Source organism: Sinocyclocheilus rhinocerous, unplaced genomic scaffold (assembly GCF_001515625.1).
Source record: "Sinocyclocheilus rhinocerous isolate Xijiao unplaced genomic scaffold, SAMN03320098_v1.1 scaffold2091, whole genome shotgun sequence".
Lineage (NCBI taxonomy): Eukaryota > Metazoa > Chordata > Actinopteri > Cypriniformes > Cyprinidae > Sinocyclocheilus > Sinocyclocheilus rhinocerous.
This window is the reverse complement of record NW_015632714.1, coordinates 251,563-272,261: the sequence shown is the minus strand read 5'-3', so window position 1 is coordinate 272,261 and position 20,699 is coordinate 251,563. Positions and strand designations below refer to the sequence as shown.

Below are 20,699 nucleotides of genomic sequence, written 5' to 3'. Positions count from 1 at the left end.
GGTTACCGCTGTAAACAAAGCAGCGCTGCACTTATGAACTTTTAATATGCATTATACAGAGGCAAGATGAAAAGAAAAAATACCATCTAAACTTTTCTAAAGACAGTAAGTTCCCCTCAGACATGCATTCATATAAACTCCTAACCCTAAATGAATCGCGATTTGTTTAGCATCTCAACCGATTTGAATCGTCACATATTTGAATCGATTTTCAACCGGCTTGCGGTTAATTGTTACGTCCCTATTAAACACCTTTTTTGATATTTTATTATTCAATTTTTTCAATTTTTTTTACTTTACATAGGTACGGCGGATCGCAGACTTATAAGTGCATTACCGCCGGTATGTTTTAACCTGCTCTTTGATAGGAATATTATTCAAGGACTGTCTAAGATTGTTGATCCAAGAACATGTCCCAATTGTATTAATGAGTAATGAATGTATAATAAATACATAATTTCATGCAATCTTTTTCCAGCTGTGCGTGAGATGCTGTTGACTGCGATTAAGGAAATGAGGGTTGGGAAAGGAGCGTCAGTCAATGCCATTTTTGCTTATCTACGGACCATGTAGAAGTATGACACCCTAAAGAACCGGAACCACATAGAGAAAATCCTGACCAAACACATTAGTGAAAACATTGTGGAGCAGATCAAAGGACGAGGGTTAGCAGGATCCTTCAAACAGGGGAAGAACTACAAAGAAAAGAAGAAGCAACCTGCCACTCCTCGAATTGTGCGTAACTTTTACATCTCCTATAGACAATTTTACAACTTTTTTTGAGTTTATAATATAGGACAAATTTTAATTATACTATTATTATTATTATTATTATAACCTTTATTTAACTAGGGGAAAAAAAACCCTCTCTGAAATTAAAAATCTTTTACAGGAGTGTGCTGGCCTAGATAGGCAGCCAAAAATAAATGTACATACACGAATATACAGAGTTTTTACATTTCAGTGACTTATACTCCAATTCACAAATTATGGGTCCAAAATGTTTCAGAGACACCAGATTATATAGCTTCCTATATCTATACAGATTATAAATTATACATGTGTAATATTATTCAAAAAAATTATAGTTACTGCTTTAAAATCTGATTGATAGAGCCACAAACCTAAATATTAAACACTAGGGATATAGGGTTTAATTTGGTTTTGTTTGTGTATGTTTTTTTGACTCTCAAAGCCGTGATTCCCATTCACCTCCATTATATGACTGACAGACTGCAACGGTTTGAGTTAAAAATCTTTGTTTGTGTTCTACTGAAGAAACAAAGTTTAAGCAGATAAACATCAAATTTTCATTTTTGGGTGAACTATCCCTTTAAGTGTGAACTTCCCAGTTCTCATAGAATTAGAATTATCAAAACTTATAGTAGTTATCATCCTTGGTGTGAATGTGATTTTTTTTTTTTTAGGTATATCAGGGTGTAAAGAGACACGGTTTCATCCAGCCTCACATTCTGGCTGAGCAGGATGTTGTCATCACCACTTATGACGTGCTGCGCACTGAACTCGATTACGTCGACATCCCCCACAGCAGCAGCAAAGACGGCCGCCGATTCCGCAACCAGAAGCGCTACATGGCCATACCGAGCCCTCTAGTGGCCATGGAGTGGTGGAGCGTCTGTCTGGATGAAGCTCAGATGGTGGAGTGCATCACAGCCAAGGTGATCACATCATTGTCATCTTCATTTTGCAGGCATTAATCCTGTTCAGTTTTAATCCCAGAGAAAACACAGTCACAGAACAGCTTCATTTGGAAAGGCAAGGACATTCATTTTTATAATGGTAAAATCTCTTGTTTTTTTTATTCAGGCTGCAGAAATGGCTTTGCGTCTCACATCTGTTAATCGCCGGTGTGTCAGTGGAACACCTGTGCAGAGAGGTTTGGAAGGTAAGCAGAATTAATATTGCATTGAAATAGGCTTGGTGATACAGATAAAAAAATATCCTGAGATAGACAGCATTTATTTGATAAAAAAAAAAAAAAACTAAAAACAGTAATATTGTGAAATATCATTACAATTTAAACTAAGTGGTGTACCATTATAATTTATCAATTGATATAATTTATTTGTTTGTTTGTTTTTCAAATAAACTGTTATTTTTTTTAAAAGAAAAATGTCCAAACAACCTTGGATTCAAAATTTGAAAGCAAAATGCAGTAAATTCTAGTAGTACATAATCAAGGGATGTTGTCCTCATTTAATGAACACATAAAAAAAATAATTTAAAAAAATGTATATTTATATGCACCAGTGTAACAATATATCAAAATAAATGGGAATATTTACTAACATTCTTTACTAGCAAATTTAATACTAACAAATAAAATGCCAAATTGGGGCTTTCCTGAGTGATGGCAGAAATGAATCACTGAGTCTATGTGTTGAACCAATTCTTTAAAATAGACATTTGAAAGAACTTCTCTGTTTTACTAGCAATTTTGCAGCTGTGGTCAATAATATAATATATGTCTTAACATCATTAACAACGAATCAGCCTAATGTAATAAAAAAAAGTTATATTATGTGGTGATACATACATTACATTTTTTAGACTTGTATGGTCTTGTCCTATTCTTGGGAGTTGATCCCTATTGGGTCAAATACTGGTGGGACCAGTTACTTTATTGCCCGTACCGCCACGGCAATACGGCACCGCTCTACAATGTCATTGGTCAACTACTATGGCGATCTGCCAAAAAAGATTAGTAGGTAACACTTTCAAAAAACTAACTCATCCATCATAATTTTGTCATTACATTGATTTTATGTCACAAACTTCATTTTCAGATCCAAATCCTTCCTCAAACAGAAGAGATCCACTGGCTCAACTTCTCTCCAGTAGAGGGACACTTTTACCACCGTCAGCATGAGGTTTGTTCGCAGGATGCGCTTGTCAAGCTGAGGAAGATCTCTGATTGGTCACTAAAGCTGGGTAGTTTGGACAGACATACCGTCACTACCATATTATACCCACTTTTACGTCTGCGTCAGGCCAGTTCAATTTAATTTAAGGTAGGACACTACAAGCAAAATCATTGTTTTTTTCAGGAACTGGTCGATTTTGAAATTTGGGGCAGACTAGAGAAAGAAAATATCCAAAATACACATTTAGCTGTTTATTTTTTCCCCCTCTATCTATATGTGTAGGTAGATTTCAGTTGAACTACATATATTAAAGGGAATTTTCTCAATATAAGTTTTTTTTTTCTTCTGTATTTTAAAGATGGGGTGGTTTTTATATCATTCATATTATGTATGGTAACATAATATTTAAAATATGGTAATATAAGTTTTCTGGCTGTTGATAGTATTTTCAGAGTGATTAAAAAGTGATATCCAAAATCCCTCTATAAAACCTTTAACTGTCAACAATTTCCGTTCTTGAAATTAATTCAAATTAGTGCATGTTTAATTAGATAATGCCTTATTTGCCTGTTTATGCATAACATTTCAGATCACAAAACAAGTGTCTTAATGTACTGTGATTAGTCAACTGGGAAGGTATGGCTGTCTGTTAAAATATTCACCTGTGGTGTCTTGCCTTAATCCCAAATCATTATTTTATTTTATTTTTTCCAAATCCAATTCTCTCTTTTAAATCCAATTCCAAATCCAGTTCTCTCTTTTAAATTAATTAATTATAGTTTAGTAATTTTAGTCCCAATTCAAATATATTTACTGTTGTTTTTGTCCAAAATGTATTCACATCCTTTTCGATTAATTTTGTGTGCATTTTTATCGTTGCTTAACTTTTTTTTTTTCTTTTTTTTTTCTTCTAAATATATAGAGGCTTCATGCAACCCACAATCTGATGGAGCTTCTGAATGCAAAGCATCCTGGGATTCCTCCAACCTTGAGAGATGACAGTCTCAAAGAAGAGGTTGGGTAATCGCTCATCGGCTTAAATACGAGAAAGAAAATGAGATAAATTTGCTAATCATTTCTAGTTCTCTGTGTTTTTGTCCTAGGCTGAGCAGCTGAAGCAACATTACATGGCCAAGGTGAACTCTGAGGTTTCAGAAGCACATCAGAACCTACAGCCTGTTCTTCAGCACATTAAAGAGCTCAAACGCAAGGTAAAATCTGAGTTATCACACATTTTCAGCTTTGTGTTTTAGCTGAATTTTTTGTATGTACTGAAGTTTAATAATTGTGTGTTCTGCCTTAGGTGAACCTTCACTCTCTCTGGTGGCTGGATGTCTTACAACAGGCCATTCAGTACTCCATGGACGACGACCTTGTGGGCCACATCCAAAATGAGCTCACTTGCAGTTATAAACAACAAGCCAACAAGCTCTCATTGGCAGACAAGTAATCCATCACTTGATAGATTGCGAATAATATAGCTTTTGATGGAAAATAAATACTATTTAACAAAAATGTCTTACTCATAGGTTTCGAGATGCTCGTGGTCTTCAGTTTCTGCTCAGCACTCAAATGGATGATTTGATGAAATCGCAGAAAACGGTTCAAGATGCTGTAAAGAAGCTGGAGGGGCCACCATCTCAGCAAGTCATCGAGGAAGCAACATTCTGCCACCTGCGACCTGTTCGTCTGCCACTGAACAAGTAAAATATTTTAAATGTTTATGGATGTAGTGCATGATTTCTATTACAGCATCAGTACCAAACTGAATAATGCATGGCCTAACTGTCAGTGTTTTTATATTTTTTGACTTAACGCTTCTAGTGTGAAAGAAATTACACATTTCACCTTGAAATTTCAAATTTGCAAATTATTGTAATTGTTTAACTTTAAATTAGAATTTGTTCCTTAAATATTTGCTCCATAGCTGTGTTTTGCAAAGCCGATTAACTTTTTACAGACTACGAGTCAAAACTTTTCTCTCACACGTAAGTTATAAAACACATTAAATTCGTTTGCAACAATTCAAAAATTTTAACTGTCATCATTTACTCACCCTCACTTTATTCCTTTATGACAAATCTTTCTTTCATCTGTCGAACACCAAAGGAGATGTTTAGCAATATGTCCAAGCCGCTTTCAACTTTACAAAACTGCTCCGGGTGTGTGTTCACGGTGTGTGTGTTCATTGCTGTGTGTGCGCACTTAGGATGGGTTAAATGCAGAGCACTAATTCCTAGTATGGGTAACCATACTTGGCCACATGTCACTTCACTCACTCACTCACTCACTCACTCACTCACTAAAAGGGTCATTCCGTAATTTTGCTCTGAATCTCAGGTGAAAATTGACATTTTGACCCCCCTCTACAAAATAGTGGATTACTCAGTAAATATTCATCCATGACATTTAATATTTTGGCTTTCATCACTACATGTTTATCTTTCTTCAGAAAAAAATATTAGCAAAATCAAAAATTTGAGCCGGGGAAATTTCTGAAATTTGGTTGATTTGACACGTAATGACCCAATAAAGATGTATGGGTTGACAACCCGTCAACCTCCTAAAATGACAAAAGCACACAATAACAGTATCATAAAAGTAATTCATATGACTTAAGCACTATATTCTGAAGTCACACAATAGCTTTATGTGAGAAACAAACTAAAAATCATGCTTAAAAGCCATGGTCACCGTTTAGTTTCATTCAGTGGAAAATCGCAGCTTTTTTTTTTTCATGCACTAGTCAATTTTGAGTTTATGGGTTATTTTGCTTCCATAACTTGTCTTCTATCAAACTAGTGGAAAGAAAACTTCCAAAATATGCATTTAAGTGTTTATTTTAATACAAAATTTATTTTTTCACTGAAATCCCCATTTCAGTAGCACTTACACTTAACTTTCCATGTTTATTCCTATCTATATTCTGATTTACAGAGATGTTTGTTCATGTGTCATCCGTGTGATTTATTTAACAATTTATCTATTTGTGTCTGTAGATTTCAATTATGATACATATCTTTTAAAGGCCATTTTCTCCTCCACAAAGTCAGAAATCTCCAGGATTTTAAAGAGGAGTCAGTTATTATTTGCCTGGATTAAATAACATTTTATTCCTAAAAACATGGTGAAAATGTATTTTGTTCCGGCTGTTGATAGTATTTTCTGATTCACAGCGTGATAAAAAGAGATATCCAAAACCCTTTTTGTAAAAACCTGTCATAACTCTTTCAACAAAATGAAAAGAAATTTGAACTTGGATTTATCAAATGTTCAGATTTCTGTTCTGGAAATACATACAAATTATGCATACTTAATTGGATAATGTATCATTGCCCAAAACTTGTAATATAAAACAATTGTCTTAATGTGCTGTAATTAATCAACCTGTGAAAGTATGGTGATATCGATAAAAAATTTTTTACCCTATTCACCTGTAGTGTCTCACCTTAAAGATATGAACTGTTAAGCCGAACTGTTTGCATGTGAATTGAGTTACAACGTCTCTTTAGCTTCCACAAGTGTTTTGGGTAGATTGAAGATGGTATTTTGTGAGTGTGAGCATGTCTACTTAGTAGATGAAACTCTCAAAAAAGCAAGAAAAATCCTGCTTTGCATGATATGTACCCCTATAAGACACTGTTTACATGTAGTAAAAAAATTTAAGATGATTTTAGCATGTATAGATGAATGAAACTGTCGCATTTGATGTAGTAATTCATGTATTGATCATTTCAGTCTCAGGACAAGTCCACTGGAGGGTTGAATCCAGAACCATGTCCCATCTGCGCTCGACCGCTGATTCAGGAGGTACAAAGGCAAATATGAATCTGTTAATTGTATATATGTTATATATACTCTGAACGTGAATTGCATGTGTTTTTATTGTCAGTGGGCCGTACTGACCTGCGGACACTGTTTCTGTAATGAGTGCATCGCTATCAACGTGGAACAGTACAGCGTCGGCAATCGACGGAGAGCCATAAAGTGCGCCATATGCCGACAAACCACGTGACATTCAGAGATCTCGTATGTGTTCATCACTCAGAGCACCCACCAAGGGGCAGGACATCCCTGTGAAGGTCAGAGACAATTCCTGCTTTATTTAGACGTTTTATATGTATTTTACAATGTAGGTCAAATACAACTGTGCTGTGACCATGTTACCTTTTCAATCAGGTCAGACATGATTTGTAGCATCTCTGTAATCTCTTTCCCCTGTAGGGTAGCCACTCCACGAAGGGTCGAGGCTGTGGTTCGAGTCTTAAAGAAAATTCAGATGACCGACCCGGGAGCCAAGTCTCTCGTTTTCTCCACGGTAACACTCTCATTAGATGAGTTACTACATCAAACACTACATCAGACTACAGCTCTTAACCTCTGACCTTACATTTACGCCTCGCCTCTCAGTGGCAGGGCGTCCTGGACATCATTGCGAAAGCCCTTTTCAACAACAACATGGAGTTTGCACAGATCAATGGAATTCACAAATTTCAGGTTTGTGTTGAATATAGGGACAGTGTACATAACAAAATGTTGGTCTTATGAAGGATTTTTCCCACTTTCTTTTCTGTAGTTACTTATAAATATCTCATTGTAAAATGAGTAGATCCAACACCGAAATGAGCCATGTTTACTAAATGTAATTATTTCTGTTGTGTTACCCAAAATGATTAATAAATGAGACACAAAACTCTCTAGAAATTAAATGAGTCTATTTTGAAAATGTTTAAAATAAAACTTGTTGATTTATTTATATATAAATGAGACACAAAACATTTAATAAATTTAGTAAATAAAAAGACATTTTTTACTAATTAATTAATGAGATACGCAAAACTGTGAAATATAAATGAATCAATTTTAAAACTGATCAAATCTGTGCTTTCTGTTATTTAGCCAATTGAGCAGAGTTAACAGCTGATGACAAGAATCTCAAAATCACCTAATTTTATACAATTAATTGGGCTGATTATAATATGCCATATAATATGTGAAATTATGATTGTTGCATTAATTTGTAGGAGAACCTGAGTGCTTTCAAATATGAGGAGAAGATCTTGCTGCTGCCACTGCACACAGGCTCAAATGGGCTAAACATCATTGAAGCGACGCATGTGCAGCTGGTGGAGCCCATCCTAAACCCTGCCCACGAGCTGCAGGCCATAGGAAGAGTGCACCGGATTGGCCAGACCAAGTAGGCATCAACCCAATCATATATAACGTTCAACATAACACATGCTGATAACATGAGTTTGATTCTGGCTTGCAGCTTTTCTCTCATATCAGTTAAAATGGCACAAATTAAAAAATAAATAAAATTTATATTTCAAGGAATAGTTCACCTGAAAATGTACTCACCCTCAGGCCATCCAAGATTGTAGATGAGTTTGTTTCTTCATCTAAACATATTTGGAGAAATTTAGCATTCCATCACTTGCTCACCAATGGATCCTCTGCAGTGAATGGGTGCCGTCAGAATGAGAGTCCAAACAGCTGATAAAAACATCACAATAATCCACACCACTCCAGTCCATCAGTTAATGTCCTGTGAAGCAAGAAAGCTGCTTGTTTGTAAGAAACAAATCCATCATTAAGACATTTTAACTTTAAACCATAAATCCATAATCCATAATAACGTTCCTCCAAGGAAAAATCTCACATCAAAACCCACTCGAATATTTGTGACCCTGGACCACAAAACCAGTCATAAGGGTCAATTTTTTGAAATTGAGATTTATACACCATCTCAAAGCTGAATAAATAAGCTTTCCATTGATGTAGGGTTTGTTATGATAAAGCAATATTTGGCCGAGATACAACTATTTGAAAATCTGGAATCTGAGGGTGCAAAAAAAATCAAAATACTGAGAAAATCGCCTTTAAAGTTGTCCAAATGAAGTTCTTAGCAATGCATATTACTAAACAAAAATTAAGTTTTGATATATTTACGGTAGGAAATTTACAATATATCTCCATGGAACATGATCTTTACTTAATGTCCTAATGATTTTTGGCATAAAAGAAAAATCAATAATTTTGACCCATACAATGTATTTTTGGCTATTGCTACAAATATACCCCAGCGACTTAAGACTGGTTTTGTGGTCCAGGGTCACATTTGTTTAAAACTGTTTTGGACTGTTTTCTATTGTAAGCAGTACTTGATCTGTGCATATTTTTCTCCTGATTCAGATGAGACAACTTTTTCCCTGGAGAGAGCAATATTATAAATAGAGTGGAGTCGTGTTTTAGCCGGAAGCATTGGTTAAAAACAGTTAAAAATGATGGATTTGTTTATTGCAAACATGCAGCTTTTCACTTCACAAGATGTTCATTGATGGACCATGAGGCCTGGGAGATGTTATCAGTAAATAACATTATTCTTTTGATTTCTGCAGACCGACATTCGTTCATCGGTTTCTGATCAAGTCCACCATCGAGGAGCGGATGCAAGCAATGCTTAAAACAGCAGAAAAGAGGTGAGTCCTTGACACATAAAGAGGGTGTTTAAAATCAAAATGAAACTAGTCCAGGTATGTTTCTCCTGCTATAACTATCCTTGTACCAATTTACTGGTTTAAAAGGAAACTCATCAACACAGAAAAAAGACAACTGCATTTGTCAAGCCACTTAATGTGATCTTTAAATACATAGTAATTGTATACTCGAGTCTTCTGTAGATTTGCTTTGTTTACTGATAATGACCTTGACTAAACTTTCTCAAACCAACATCTTCTCCAGTCATAGTTCCACGTCCATGAAGCATTCGGAGGCCTCCGTGATTACAGTGGCAGATCTGTCCGAGCTGTTCACAGAGGACAGCGAGTCTCTTGAGTAAATGTCTCTCCAGACCTGCCAGTCCAAAGACCAGTAATGTGAACACTACACTAACACCAGCCAGGAGACGAGCCGTCCGCTGCTCTCCAGCTCTCCTATATGTTTGCTTTGCACATTCCCCTTTCTATATGGTCTGTCCCATGGTGTAATTTATTCATGATACTCAATGTGAAAAAGAAATCACAGTTTGATGTACCGTATATACAGTATCGGTCCTGTATCTCTGATTGTTTTCTAGATTGATTTATAGTGGGTGTAATTTTTATCAATGCCATGTTGTGCATAAACAAGTGATTTTTAATATGATTTTAATGAACCAAATTGAAATTAGAATGCATTTCTAATGATGTACAGTGCATTGGTTTTAACATTAGCACTCATGTATTTGTGACTGATCGATCAAACCTTTTATAAGAAACCCACAGTAATCACAGTCTGTCAGTCTGTGCTGTAAAGTCAATTAAAAAAAACACATCATGTGACATTTTATTGGAATTATGCCCTTGTCCTTGTTTATTTTTTAATCTAAATGCATTTTATGATGTTTAGGAAGGAAATTGCTTGATTTTACAGCACTGATCTCTGTCGGAGCGTCTTCCATTCAGATGCTCCTTTCAGTGGATTGTCTGTGCAAAGTTGTAGCAGACCATTTTGAGCATTTATCTGGTGCTATTTGCAAAACAAAAGACACGTGATTCAGTGTCCGTAAAACTCATCCAATAAAGAGCACTTGTAAAAAGTAAAACCAGAAAGTAAAAGGAAAGAGACTTTCTTTGTCCTAGAATGGACAAGGGCAGACGAGGAAACTGAACTCTTTCTGTCAAGCTGTACTAAAATGCATAATATCTTTCATGTCAGGTTATGATAACCCAAATACAGTATTGCATATTTTCTCAGACTCAAAATTGTCTTAATTGGAAACAAAAATAATGATTTGTCAACAGAGGAATTAACCAAAAACAAATGTTCCATTTACATTGTATATTTCCTTTGAATTTTGTGTAGTTTGCAATGTTAAAATTGTATTTTTCAGGGAAATGCTTAGCAGACTGATCATTTTAATGAAAATCCCCTGAAAATGCATTGATTGCAATGCCATCGCTTCACATTTTGGCATCTAACATTTGAAAACCTCCCTCACAAGGTTGAAAGACTGACCTCCTTCTCTGTCCAAACAGTCTTAAAGGCATCAACTCTATGGCTAAGGTGTGAACTGCCCTTGACTCACTGTGACGGGATTTCTTTTCAAACAAGTCGTTGGGGTTCCCGAAACAGTAAAGCGTTTGCCATGCCCTTTAAAAACCCATACAGACAAAAGAGTGAGATAAAACAAAGCACCGCCCCTGTACCTCCATTCCCTTTGCATGACAAACAAACTCCTTGTTGACCAACGTATTAAGAGGTGTAGAGCGCTGTCTGCTAAGTGGGTTGTCAGTAGTATTTTTTGTTCTACTTTTGCCTGAAATCTAGTTGGTCGGTGTTACCTTGGACTTCCCACAACTTGTCCTATTCATGTGTGGAATCTCATTGTTGGTGTGGACATCATTCAAGCTGGTGTTCCAAAGCAACTGGAGGTTCCCACTTCATTAGAGCTGTGTTTCGGAGGGCTGGAGAGAGCGCAAGCACTACGTCTGGCTCTGACAGTTAGTCGAGGTGATAACCAAGAAGATTTGGCGGAAAGGGCCGAAGACGGAACTACATTTCAGAAGAGAAGAAGCCAGAAAGGCTTTAAGGATGACACCTGCTACACTGGCACTGACATGGTCTTTGCTCTCAATATGGACAGTAACTTCTGCTGTGCAGATGGAAGAAGGTGGTAAGTCTGATTAAACACATGCAAAGAGAAATATTCAAGAGCATTACTTTATTGTTACATGCATATAAACCAGTTTGAATTTGTGATGTACATGTTGGCAAATTTATTAAAATAAACTAAATGAGCTTTTAAATGCACTAATGTCTTCCATGCAGTTTGAACACTAAAGCATGTACCATCCAATATTAAAATATTATTACATGCAAAATGAATACTTAAACATTCTTCCTCTCTATTTTCATCTAGATCTCAATGAGACAGTCATTTGCACCAACGATCAGATGCAAGTTATCATTCCCAGTGTGTTTTTTCTGAACAAGGAGCCACCTGTTTATGTATGTTTATTCCATTTATTTCACAAACAATTAAATAAATTGCAATGCTTGAACTTTTTGTTGGCGTTTTTTTTTTTTGCTGATCTCCGTTCAGGTTTGGGATTTGCACTTGAACGATCCTGACTGTCGAGGTGTTGAGGTTGGGAACGACTATGTCTTCAGCATCAAGACCAACCTCACGGACTGCGGCACCATTATGGTAATCCTCATTAGCATTGTCAGGCCATTGTGTGTAATCATAAAACCGCTTTAGATGATCACAAGGACTGGAGAGTGTCCTCCAGCTGCTTACAAATTGGTGTCAGGACATTAAAGCCTTTTAAAAAGCTTGTAAACACTTGTTGCATGAAGGCAAACTACAAATTGGGCCTCTTTGGCTGTTAAACGTAAAAATACAAACAGTAAATTTCCCTATTTTACAATCCTTTCATTGGTTGAAAGGTGACCACGTGCTTTGTTTATGGAATAAGCAAACCTTCTAAAAAATATAACGAATAAAATATTAGACGTCTCTAGCATACTCATAATTATGTGCGTTGTAATACGTGGCAACCATGAGGCTTAGATATCCTTAAGGAATACTTGTATTTATTTAATTATTTTTCAATGCACATCGTTGTTCGTTTCCCTCCAAATTGGCTGGCTAGTCCTTTTTCAGAGCTCGGAGGGGAGGGCAAACAGCCATGCGGCTCTAAATTATCCTGATTTATATGGAAATGATTACTGTGTTTTCAGCCGTGGTGAATAGGCCGACCATAATTCAGTGTCGTACTTTATAGTCCTTCTTTTATTCTGCCCTACAGCCAGCCTCAAACAGCGCAACCACAACCCAGAGGACAAGCTTCACTCTGGCACGGCATAAATCTGTACTTGAGACCACGAGTATCGTTGAGAGCCTCTCTCAGGACTCGGCAGACTATTTCTTGTAAAGCCAGCAAAAGGTTAACGCAGCTTAGAGAGGAGACGAATTCCCTCCTTCTCCCCCTTTAGAAGTTTTACAAGCTTTTTTTCATACTTGCTGGTTAAAGTAGGGCGTCTTTGGATTAGAAAAAGAAAATTCTTGGTTGTAGAAATCAGCTGCTTTTGAGAATTACATCTAGAGAGGCAGTTTTCGGTCCCTTGTACATGCAGGATTTATTTAAACTGAAAAATGTGAGGCAAATAGCACTAACATTTGGTCAAGAAAATGCTTGTTCACTGAATCAGGAGGTGTGTTTGTAATGGTCGGGGAAATAAAAGGGCAATAAAGTTTGCTTTACCAGATGTGGTAGGGGACAGTTTAGCACCTTCAATAGCATGTTGTTTCCTAATGGTGACCTTTAACTTCTTTGGCCTATGAATGTCACTCAGACGTTATTAAACTCGATGATTATTATGCAAAAGTGAAGTTAGGCAAAACAAAATATATCAAAAGTCTTTCCATGTAAACTGGAAAAGGAACATTCATCAAGATAAATTATGAGTTTTAGCTAGCCTAGCCTGTAAGTTTACAACCGTTTGAAGGATATTTGATGTCTGAAGGTTAATTAGCTCATGTGTAGTTTGAATACTTAGAGAGTTTGAAGAAAATGTTGAAGTTTGAAGCTTATTTAAACTCTGATATACTCATTATTATATGCATTGTTATAGATAGATAGATAGATAGATAGATTCTTATTTACTCAATAATTGAAAGTGTTTTATTTTTAATTTCTGTTTCATGTTTTCCTCAGGCATCAGATGATACTCATATCATGTTCACCAACACAATCCGTAACAATGAAACCGATATCATCACCAGAAGCTACATCAACATCACATTTGGGTGTCGATACCCCATAAACTACATGGTTCGGCAGCAAAACGGGGAGAATCTGATCAGAGTGGATGTCAGGTGAGCTTCTGCTAGTCATGACATCACCAGTTAATTAAGTCTGCAACTCTTTTTGGTTCAAAGCTCAGTCTGTCTGGGACTGCAGCACTCCATATGTAGTAATGGCTTTAATTATCACTATTCTTCCAAGCTTAAAAAAGGCCGAGCCCCTCACTAATTGTTTGTTTGTATGTAAACACAATAAAGGAAGCTAATGGTAACAAAAGACTGCCCTGGGGTCCAACTCAAGAGTTTCATTCCATATTCATTGAGCAAACCTTTCAGCCTCTTCAGTGAGCCTTTTAACATTCTCTGCCCCGCAGGACAATCACTCTGAACACAGAGGATGGAAATTTCTCGGTCTCCATGCTGCTGTATAAAGACGAAGAGTTTCAGGATAAATGGACCACTGTTCCTTCTCTCACACTTGAGGACAACATCTATGTCAAAGTTTACATGGTGTGTTGAGCTGAATAGATGACATTACTCATTGCAAGCTACTGAGGGCTTTCATGAAAGCTGCCATGCATTTTCTTTATGCTGCAGTTGAGAGCTGTTTGGCTCTTTGTTTTCAGATGAACAGAACATTCTATCTATCTATCTATCTATCTATCTGTCTGTCGTTTGATGTTCTGTCTGTCTGTCTGTCTGTCTGTCTGATGTTCTGTCTGTCTGTCTGTCTCTGATGTTCTATCTGTCTGTCTGTCGTTTGATGTTCTATCGTTCGTTCGATGTTCTATATCTAACTATCTATCTATCTGTCTATCTGTCTGTCTGTCTGATGTTCTGTCTGTCTGTCTCTGTCTGATGTTCTATCTGTCTGTCTGTCGTTTGATGTTCTATCGTTCGTTCGATGTTCTATATCTAACTATATCTCTCTGTCTATCTGTCTGTCTGTCTATGTATATATCTCTAATATTTCTTTTAGAAAATACTATTTCTACTCAAAACGACTAAATGAATGTCTGTCTGTCTGTCTGTCTGTCATTTGATGTTCTATCTATCTGTCTGTCTGTCGTTTGATGTTCTGTCTATCTATCTGTCTGTCTGTCTGTCGTTTGATGTTCTGTCTGTCTGTCTGTCTGATGTTCTGTCTGTCTGTCTTTCTGTCTGTCTGTCTGATGTTCTATCTGTCTGTCTGTCGTTTGATGTTCTATCGTTCGTTCGATGTTCTATATCTAACTATATCTCTCTGTCTATCTGTCTGTCTGTCTATGTATATATCTCTAATATTTCTTTTAGAAAATACTATTTCTACTCAAAACGACTAAATGAATGTCTGTCTGTCTGTCTGTCTGTCATTTGATGTTCTATCTATCTGTCTGTCTGTCGTTTGATGTTCTATCGTTCGTTCGATGTTCTATATCTATCTATCTATCTATCTGTCTGTCTGTCTATGTATATATCTCTAATATTTCTTTTAGAAAATACTATTTCTACTCAAAACGACTAAATGAATGTCTGTCTGTCTGTCTGTCTGTCATTTGATGTTCTATCTATCTGTCTGTCTGTCGTTTGATGTTCTGTCTGTCTGTCTGTCTGATGTTCTGTCTGTCTGTCTGATGTTCTGTCTGTCTGTCTGTCTCTGATGTTCTATCTGTCTGTCTGTCGTTTGATGTTCTGTCTATCTGTCTGTCTGTCTGTCTGTCGTTTGATGTTCTGTCTGTCTGTCTGTCTGATGTTCTGTCTGTCTGTCTGATGTTCTGTCTGTCTGTCTGTCTCTGATGTTCTATCTGTCTGTCTGTCGTTTGATGTTCTATCGTTCGTTCGATGTTCTATATCTAACTATCTATCTATCTGTCTATCTGTCTGTCTGTCTGATGTTCTGTCTGTCTGTCTGTCTCTGATGTTCTATCTGTCTGTCTGTCGTTTGATGTTCTATCGTTCGTTCGATGTTCTATATCTAACTATCTATCTATCTGTCTATCTGTCTGTCTGTCTGATGTTCTGTCTGTCTGTCTGTCTCTGATGTTCTATCTGTCTGTCTGTCGTTTGATGTTCTATCGTTCGTTCGATGTTCTATATCTAACTATCTATCTATCTGTCTATCTGTCTGTCTGTCTGATGTTCTGTCTGTCTGTCTGTCTCTGATGTTCTATCTGTCTGTCTGTCGTTTGATGTTCTATCGTTCGTTCGATGTTCTATATCTAACTATCTATCTATCTGTCTATCTGTCTGTCTGTCTGATGTTCTGTCTGTCTGTCTGTCTCTGATGTTCTATCTGTCTGTCTGTCGTTTGATGTTCTATCGTTCGTTCGATGTTCTATATCTAACTATCTATCTATCTGTCTATCTGTCTGTCTGTCTGATGTTCTGTCTGTCTGTCTGTCTCTGATGTTCTATCTGTCTGTCTGTCGTTTGATGTTCTATCGTTCGTTCGATGTTCTATATCTAACTATCTATCTATCTGTCTATCTGTCTGTCTGTCTGATGTTCTGTCTGTCTGTCTGTCTCTGATGTTCTATCTGTCTGTCTGTCGTTTGATGTTCTATCGTTCGTTCGATGTTCTATATCTAACTATCTATCTATCTGTCTATCTGTCTGTCTGTCTGATGTTCTGTCTGTCTGTCTGTCTCTGATGTTCTATCTGTCTGTCTGTCGTTTGATGTTCTATCGTTCGTTCGATGTTCTATATCTAACTATCTATCTATCTGTCTATCTGTCTGTCTGTCTGATGTTCTGTCTGTCTGTCTGTCTCTGATGTTCTATCTGTCTGTCTGTCGTTTGATGTTCTATCGTTCGTTCGATGTTCTATATCTAACTATCTATCTATCTGTCTATCTGTCTGTCTGTCTGATGTTCTGTCTGTCTGTCTGTCTCTGATGTTCTATCTGTCTGTCTGTCGTTTGATGTTCTATCGTTCGTTCGATGTTCTATATCTAACTATCTATCTATCTGTCTATCTGTCTGTCTGTCTGATGTTCTGTCTGTCTGTCTGTCTCTGATGTTCTATCTGTCTGTCTGTCGTTTGATGTTCTATCGTTCGTTCGATGTTCTATATCTAACTATCTATCTATCTGTCTATCTGTCTGTCTGTCTGATGTTCTGTCTGTCTGTCTGTCTCTGATGTTCTATCTGTCTGTCTGTCGTTTGATGTTCTATCGTTCGTTCGATGTTCTATATCTAACTATCTATCTATCTGTCTATCTGTCTGTCTGTCTGATGTTCTGTCTGTCTGTCTGTCTCTGATGTTCTATCTGTCTGTCTGTCGTTTGATGTTCTATCGTTCGTTCGATGTTCTATATCTAACTATCTATCTATCTGTCTATCTGTCTGTCTGTCTGATGTTCTGTCTGTCTGTCTGTCTCTGATGTTCTATCTGTCTGTCTGTCGTTTGATGTTCTATCGTTCGTTCGATGTTCTATATCTAACTATCTATCTATCTGTCTATCTGTCTGTCTGTCTGATGTTCTGTCTGTCTGTCTGTCTCTGATGTTCTATCTGTCTGTCTGTCGTTTGATGTTCTATCGTTCGTTCGATGTTCTATATCTAACTATCTATCTATCTGTCTATCTGTCTGTCTGTCTGATGTTCTGTCTGTCTGTCTGTCTCTGATGTTCTATCTGTCTGTCTGTCGTTTGATGTTCTATCGTTCGTTCGATGTTCTATATCTAACTATCTATCTATCTGTCTATCTGTCTGTCTGTCTGATGTTCTGTCTGTCTGTCTGTCTCTGATGTTCTATCTGTCTGTCTGTCGTTTGATGTTCTATCGTTCGTTCGATGTTCTATATCTAACTATCTATCTATCTGTCTATCTGTCTGTCTGTCTGATGTTCTGTCTGTCTGTCTGTCTCTGATGTTCTATCTGTCTGTCTGTCGTTTGATGTTCTATCGTTCGTTCGATGTTCTATATCTATCTATCTATCTATCTGTCTGTCTGTCTATGTATATATCTCTAATATTTCTTTTAGAAAATACTATTTCTACTCAAAATGACTAAATGAATGTAGGAAAGATTTCATGTACATAAATCCTGCAAATTACTTTGAATCACAAATTAAACATGCCAGTCAAAATTTGATCCTATAATTTGTGGAATGTACTAAAAATGTACCCTATTTTTCTTGTAAGATGCTGACACATATTCTGTATATCTGCATATGAGCAATAATTATTTTCTAATGGAGTCACTTCTTTAAATGTGCTTATGAAGCTTTCTGGAATTTCATCCTACAGATTCCAGCGAATCTTCTTCTGAGAGTGGAGAGATGTTGGGCCACACCAACCAATGACCCTTACAGCAACATTCAGTATACCTTCATCAGGGACAGGTCTGGGACATAAGTTTTAGCCTTTGCCTATCAAGCATTTAATTTTAGTGATTTAAAAACTTATTTTGTATATTAACTCCCTTCTATTGTCCTCTGTGTAAATGCCCTCCTTCACAGCTTCATTAGTCTTTTGCTCAGGTTTTAAATGCTTCATTCAGTCATAATTCGCACCAGAGGTGTGAAAGGATGTTGTTGAGATCATCATGTGACGACCATCAGCAGCCGTATGTTTCAGTTTAACAGCTGCGCTTGTCCTTGACTACCCAAAGAGATTCTCCACCAGGAAAAAAACTATGAAGCATGTAGTTTCTGTGAAGCATAGAGAAAACCGATCCAACTTAATTATCATTCCCTTGAGTACAAATATCACACTGACTAACATTTCTCTTCACATCAGCTGTCCAGTGTTGTGGAATGACCAGACACTAGCTGTGATGAAGAATGGTCAAGGACCAGAAGCTCTGTTCAGGATACAAATGTTCAAGTTTGTTGGCAGCTCCTACACAGATGTTTTCCTGCACTGCAAAGTCCAGATCTGTCATAACACAGGAGGAGTGTGCCAGCCTGTGAGTTCCCAAGTCATCAAGGCTGCATTGGTTTGATTAAATAAAAACCTTTAGCGGGTCTCAGTCTCCTTGAGCATCTTTCTGGCACATGCCACAAACATGCCTAGGGCGTCAAATTGACTAGAAACGGCCCTGCTTGTATGTATTTTAAACGCGCTTCATTGCGCTCTAGGTGATTCATTCACCTTTGACTCGCGCAGCGTGGGCGGAGTCTTGCCTCGTACCTGTGCTCGTGAGTGCTGTCCGCTATGTTAATGCGGTTTGGATGCAAACAAAACAATGGATTATCATTATTTACCAAGAAATGTGGGTGTATGGGGTCATTTCGATAAAGCAATCCTGGTAAGCATCGTTGAGCATTTAAATATTTATTATTTTACTAGCGCAGACGCTCATAAACTCATAAAGGAACTTGCAAAAAGTTAACCTCATGTGTGAGACTGCAGCGAACGCGGCTTTCTTGTTTTGTCCGAAAACGTAAGTTAATAAATAAACGAGATCTTTTTCATCTTTGAACTAAATATTGTGGGTCTAGAGCAGGGATGGGCAACTTTGATAGTGACCAGCATCATTATTCCAGTCTTCAGTGGCACATGATCCTTCAGAAATCATTCTAATATGCTGATTTGTTGCTTCAGAAACAATTCTTTTTATTGTAAAATTAAAAACAGTTTTGCTGTTTATTATTTTTGTGGAAACAATTTAGGTAACGATGTAAAATTTTGCTAACAATGAAAAAACCTTTACCGTCACTTTTGATCAATTTAATGCATCCTTGCTGAATAGAAGTATTAATCTTACTGACCTCAGACTTTTGAACAGTAGTTTACCTAATGCTTAGCCAACACCCATCTGTCTGTCAGAGTCAACAATGGGTCTAAAATACCATAAAAGCACTCTGTATGAATTCTAAAGTCCTAAAAGTTTGAAATCCCTTTTGAGTTTGCATTTGAACAATTCTGCTAAACATCTCCTTTTATAATTCCATGTACAAGAAACATGCCAATTTTTGACAATATGTGGGTATTAATAAATAATAATAAATAAATAATGACGATTTTATTGTTTTGGTGAACTTTTCCTTTAAGAATGTTGTTGAGAGACATTGTTTGCATCATAGTAACTTTAAACACTTGGTGCATCACAGAACTGCTCTTCTGAAGATGCATCATTACGGACACGCAGGGATGTTGCATCATCTCACACGGTCTCGTATGGACCAATCAGAAGGCTCAAAACTGACATGGAGAATACTAGTCCAAGTAAGTCTTAGAAACTCTTGTGTCTTTATTAGAGTCACCATACTCGCCAAATGTGCTCAACTTATTTGAACATCCCCAGATTCAGATTTGCCCCCTGTGGAAACCTTTGTATTGGGTGGTCTGCTGTTCATCCTGATTGTCATCACAGGAGTTTTTGGGAAACTCTGGCTCCAGAGCAGGAACTCGTATCCGACCCAAGAGGCCCAGCTCACTCTCTCCAACATCCACCATATCTCAGAGGTGGCCAGCTAACCTGGGATCTCATATACACACAGTGTTTTGTGAAATATGTTCAGTTTGAAAGTTTTGTCTGCTAACCTATAGTGCATTTGATAGTAGTTGTTCTTTTTGTCTTTTATTGTGAAATAAATAAAAATGTGTTCATTAGTTAGATCAATGTAATGGTTTCAATGAAGCACACAATGGTATTTGTTATGAAAAATAGTACCCTGAACACATACCATAGTTGCATGAATGAATGATTAGGACAGGTTTTAAAATGTCTCCCTAACATTTAACAACAACACTCATAAAGAGCATAAACGAAAAGAATGTGTTATTTTCCAAATGTACTGAAAAATCATAATTTGTCTTAAATATACTTATATCAACAGGTTTCCATGAGGATTAGACTAAAGGTAAAGTAAATAAATATTATTTCAAATATGGATTAAAAAAACATTATGACTGTGAGAATTGTACAACAGAGAAAAATAAAATGACATATTGGTACAGTTAATGGTATCATATACCGTGTATTCTGATATCAGACTCGCATATGATGCCATTTAAATGGCACTCTAAAATACTGAAAATAATAATATGGTAATACCCAAACAGCATGTTATTATCGTGTGTGTTTGTGTGTGT

General features: G+C 36.8%; 1 protein-coding gene and 1 pseudogene across 1 annotated transcript; both read left to right on the top strand.

Moving 5' to 3' along the window:
* Positions 1-10,601, top strand: part of LOC107742761 (E3 ubiquitin-protein ligase SHPRH-like) — a 15,875-nt pseudogene extending 5,274 nt beyond the window's left edge.
* A 765-nt stretch (positions 10,602-11,366) lies between these two features.
* LOC107742760 (pancreatic secretory granule membrane major glycoprotein GP2-like) lies at positions 11,367-20,137 on the top strand (the record flags this gene model as incomplete). Its single annotated transcript, XM_016555797.1, has 9 exons — positions 11,367-11,541; positions 11,788-11,876; positions 11,971-12,075; positions 13,589-13,749; positions 14,052-14,187; positions 17,907-18,001; positions 18,399-18,567; positions 19,715-19,829; positions 19,909-20,137. Coding segments are annotated over 9 exons (1,218 nt in total), but the record flags the coding sequence as incomplete, so codon positions are not given.
* Positions 20,138-20,699: the final 562 nt, after the last annotated feature.